Source organism: Hipposideros armiger, unplaced genomic scaffold (genome assembly GCF_001890085.2).
Source record: "Hipposideros armiger isolate ML-2016 unplaced genomic scaffold, ASM189008v1 scaffold_559, whole genome shotgun sequence".
Classification (NCBI taxonomy): Eukaryota; Metazoa; Chordata; class Mammalia; order Chiroptera; family Hipposideridae; genus Hipposideros; species Hipposideros armiger.
In genome coordinates this window covers 1,086,814-1,089,670 of record NW_017731909.1, presented here as the reverse complement: position 1 = coordinate 1,089,670, position 2,857 = coordinate 1,086,814, and the positions used below count along the sequence as shown (strand labels likewise).

Genomic DNA, 2,857 nt, shown 5'->3' with positions numbered 1-2,857 from the left:
AAATGATTCCCTTCTTTTAAAGCTTGTTTTGTAAAGATTAATTAAACTTCTGTGCAGTTATTTTCTGCACTTTATTGATTCAGGCGTACTTGTACTCTGTAAATGTGTTGAATTATTTACACATCCTGGGCAGCTAATGCTGATATAGAACATGCCCAGTGGGACCTCAGAGCCCTGAAATGCTAAATGTAATCTGGGGATCAGTAACATTCCATTCATAAAATGCATCACCCACAGGTTAATGGAAATCAGCAATAGGCAAGACAATGAGTGGATTATGCAAATACGCTGAAAAGATTTAAGCAAGGGGAGGGGACTACCAGAACCCAATTTGTGTTTTATTTAAAGGTGGCTTAAGGTTTATGGTATACAAAATGATTAAAGCTACTTTGCTAATTTGCTGATGCTCTAAGAAGCACCACTGCACAGGAAAAACTATCAAATTGTGGCTCTTTTGTGTGTGGGTGTGAAGAGGCAAGATGACGGCAAGGAAATTTTTTACAGGAAATGAAATGATAAACGGTATTCTGAAGAAAAACTTGAGTGACTAAATGTATATGATCTTATTGGCATTTCTTGGAAACTAATAAAAGTTGCACCAAACTAAAACGCAATCCTAATATATACTTAACTACTGCTCTGTGAGAAATCAGTCTTTTTATTTTGCATTAAACTTTGGTTCTGTAAAACAAATTTAACTTAAAATAGATGTGCTTTTTGGAAAACCCGTTCAAATTACAGTGTGAAAAGAATAATTTCATTGTTAATTACATCTTAGATACTATTTCTACCAAGCCTCCCGAACAATGGCAACGGAAATAAGTAAACTTCTTTTCAAATTACTGGCTTGAAGATTTCTAAGTGAGAGCAAGGTGGCAGCCGCAGGACAGCCCAGCTGCCTGTAGCCCTTGATCTTGGGGCGGGGGCAGCAGTCAGGGAGGGCGGGGGAGCTTTGCTGAAGCTGGCTCAGCAAAGCCAGGCGTTCCAGCCGGATGAAGTGGCCCTGACATTCTGTTCTCTTTAAGTGGAAAGTGACCTGAAGAGGGACCCCGTTGCAAAGAGCAATAAACCTGTCACCACCATTGACAACTCACTTCTCACGAGCCCACTCACTCTCCCAGCCTCTGACCCTGACTTCAGAACATCCACATAGCCGGCCCTTCCGCTGTAGGTGTATGTTAAGGATATGGGGGCCTAAAGATACTTGGGATAGATGACTCTGCAGGCAGAGCGCTGCAGAAGGTGGGTGCGTTTTGTGTGGGGAGGTTGGGGAGTCAGACACCAGCATAGACAGGCAGATGTCAGGGAAGGGGAGCTGGAACCGTGTTGGTCCTAAAAGTCTGGGGCGTCTGTTTCTATCATCAAGTACACAATAAATACAGGAAGAAATGGGGAAGTCATTTTGTTCTATCATAGAGCTTGTATAATGAAGACGTGATTATGAAATACATTTGAAGTATGTCTTTACTCTTAGGAACCTAATGGTTCTTTTCTGATGACTATATTCGTTCTGTAGATATGTCATCAAAACTTTGGCACCCTTTTCATCACAGTTTGCACCCTTACTGTTTGAGACATTTAAATCATGGGGCTAGGTCATAGCTCAGCAGTTAACATTTTCCCAGACGGGTCCATGCTACCTCAACCCTTCTCCATGGTTCTCCAATCATGCCAGGTAATAGAAGAGGGAACTGTTTTGCAGTTTGGATATTAAATATTTGACTTTTTTCTTTCTCCTTTTGTTTTTGAAGATACTGTTTTCCCTTTGGACGACCCGAAGGTGCCCTGAAAGCTACACTTTCTTTACTTGAAAGGGTATGTTTGGTCATTACTTTATAAATCTTCTTCGCATTGTCGGTTGTTGGGTACTTGAGTTATTGAACGAGGCAGGCTGTCTCATTCTCGCGAGTGTGTCCTCTGAGTCCCTCGCACGTTATCAACTTCTCACCTCTCCTTGCTACATTCACATTCTCCCTGTATCATGCGTCTTCCTCTCCAAAGCCTTTCTAAAACCCGCCACGGCCATCAGTTGATGGCACTTTTTGGTAGTATCTATTTTTCCCACTTTTCTTTCCCCTCGTGAAACAGTCCTTTTTAAATGAAGTATAATTATGTTTTTCAGACTTCACAGTTCTTTTATTACCCCCCCTGACTAATTTGTACTTCTACATGTCATATTCCTTGCACCTGTAAGACCTTATCATTTAACTCAAACATACCATTCATTTTATTCCAGATTCATCTCAGAATTTATTTCAATTCAATCTGGGTGTTACTTTAAATGAACTCATGAATTGTAGAAATTCGTTGTCCCTCAAAAAATAAATAGCCAAAAAGGTTTCATATCGTGCTGAAAAATCATTTAGTAATATAAGTATATTTTCACTTCTATTTTTTTTGTGGCAGACTGGGTTTGAAAAGGGAAATATCATTGTCATCTGTCTATAAAATGATTCACGTGCTCGCTGGCAGCTAGCAGTTGAGTAGTGTGGACAACTCCTCTTATCAGTACTAAAAAGAACGTCTAGAGACCATGGACAGCTCATTATTATTATCCTGGTCCTGATTTATTGACTTCAAGCACTTGCTCTTGTCTGTTTGTCTGCCCAGTGAATTCTAGATAGTGTATTGTTTATTAGCACCTCTATGAAAAGCAAAAAGGGAAGACATTTTGAGTGATTTAAGGACCTGGGAGATGAGAGCTAGAACTAACGGATAAAATGAGTTCTTTGGCTTATATTATAGATTGGTTTCATCTATATATCCCTGTCTTATCCTTGATTGCCATCCGTTGTGTGATTGAAGTACTGTTGTAGTAATCATCTGTTTTATTAGAATTTTTATAATATTAATAGTT

The 2,857-nt window shown here is 39.6% G+C and overlaps 1 protein-coding gene across 1 annotated transcript in view; it reads left to right on the top strand.

Moving 5' to 3' along the window:
* CADPS2 (calcium dependent secretion activator 2) overlaps window positions 1-2,857 on the top strand; it is a 196,045-nt gene that overhangs the window by 71,331 nt on the left and 121,857 nt on the right. Inside the window, exon 8 of the mRNA XM_019623705.1 lies at window positions 1,752-1,815. Within this exon, the coding sequence (XP_019479250.1) occupies window positions 1,752-1,815 (64 nt within the window). The remainder of the gene's footprint in view (window positions 1-1,751; window positions 1,816-2,857) is intronic.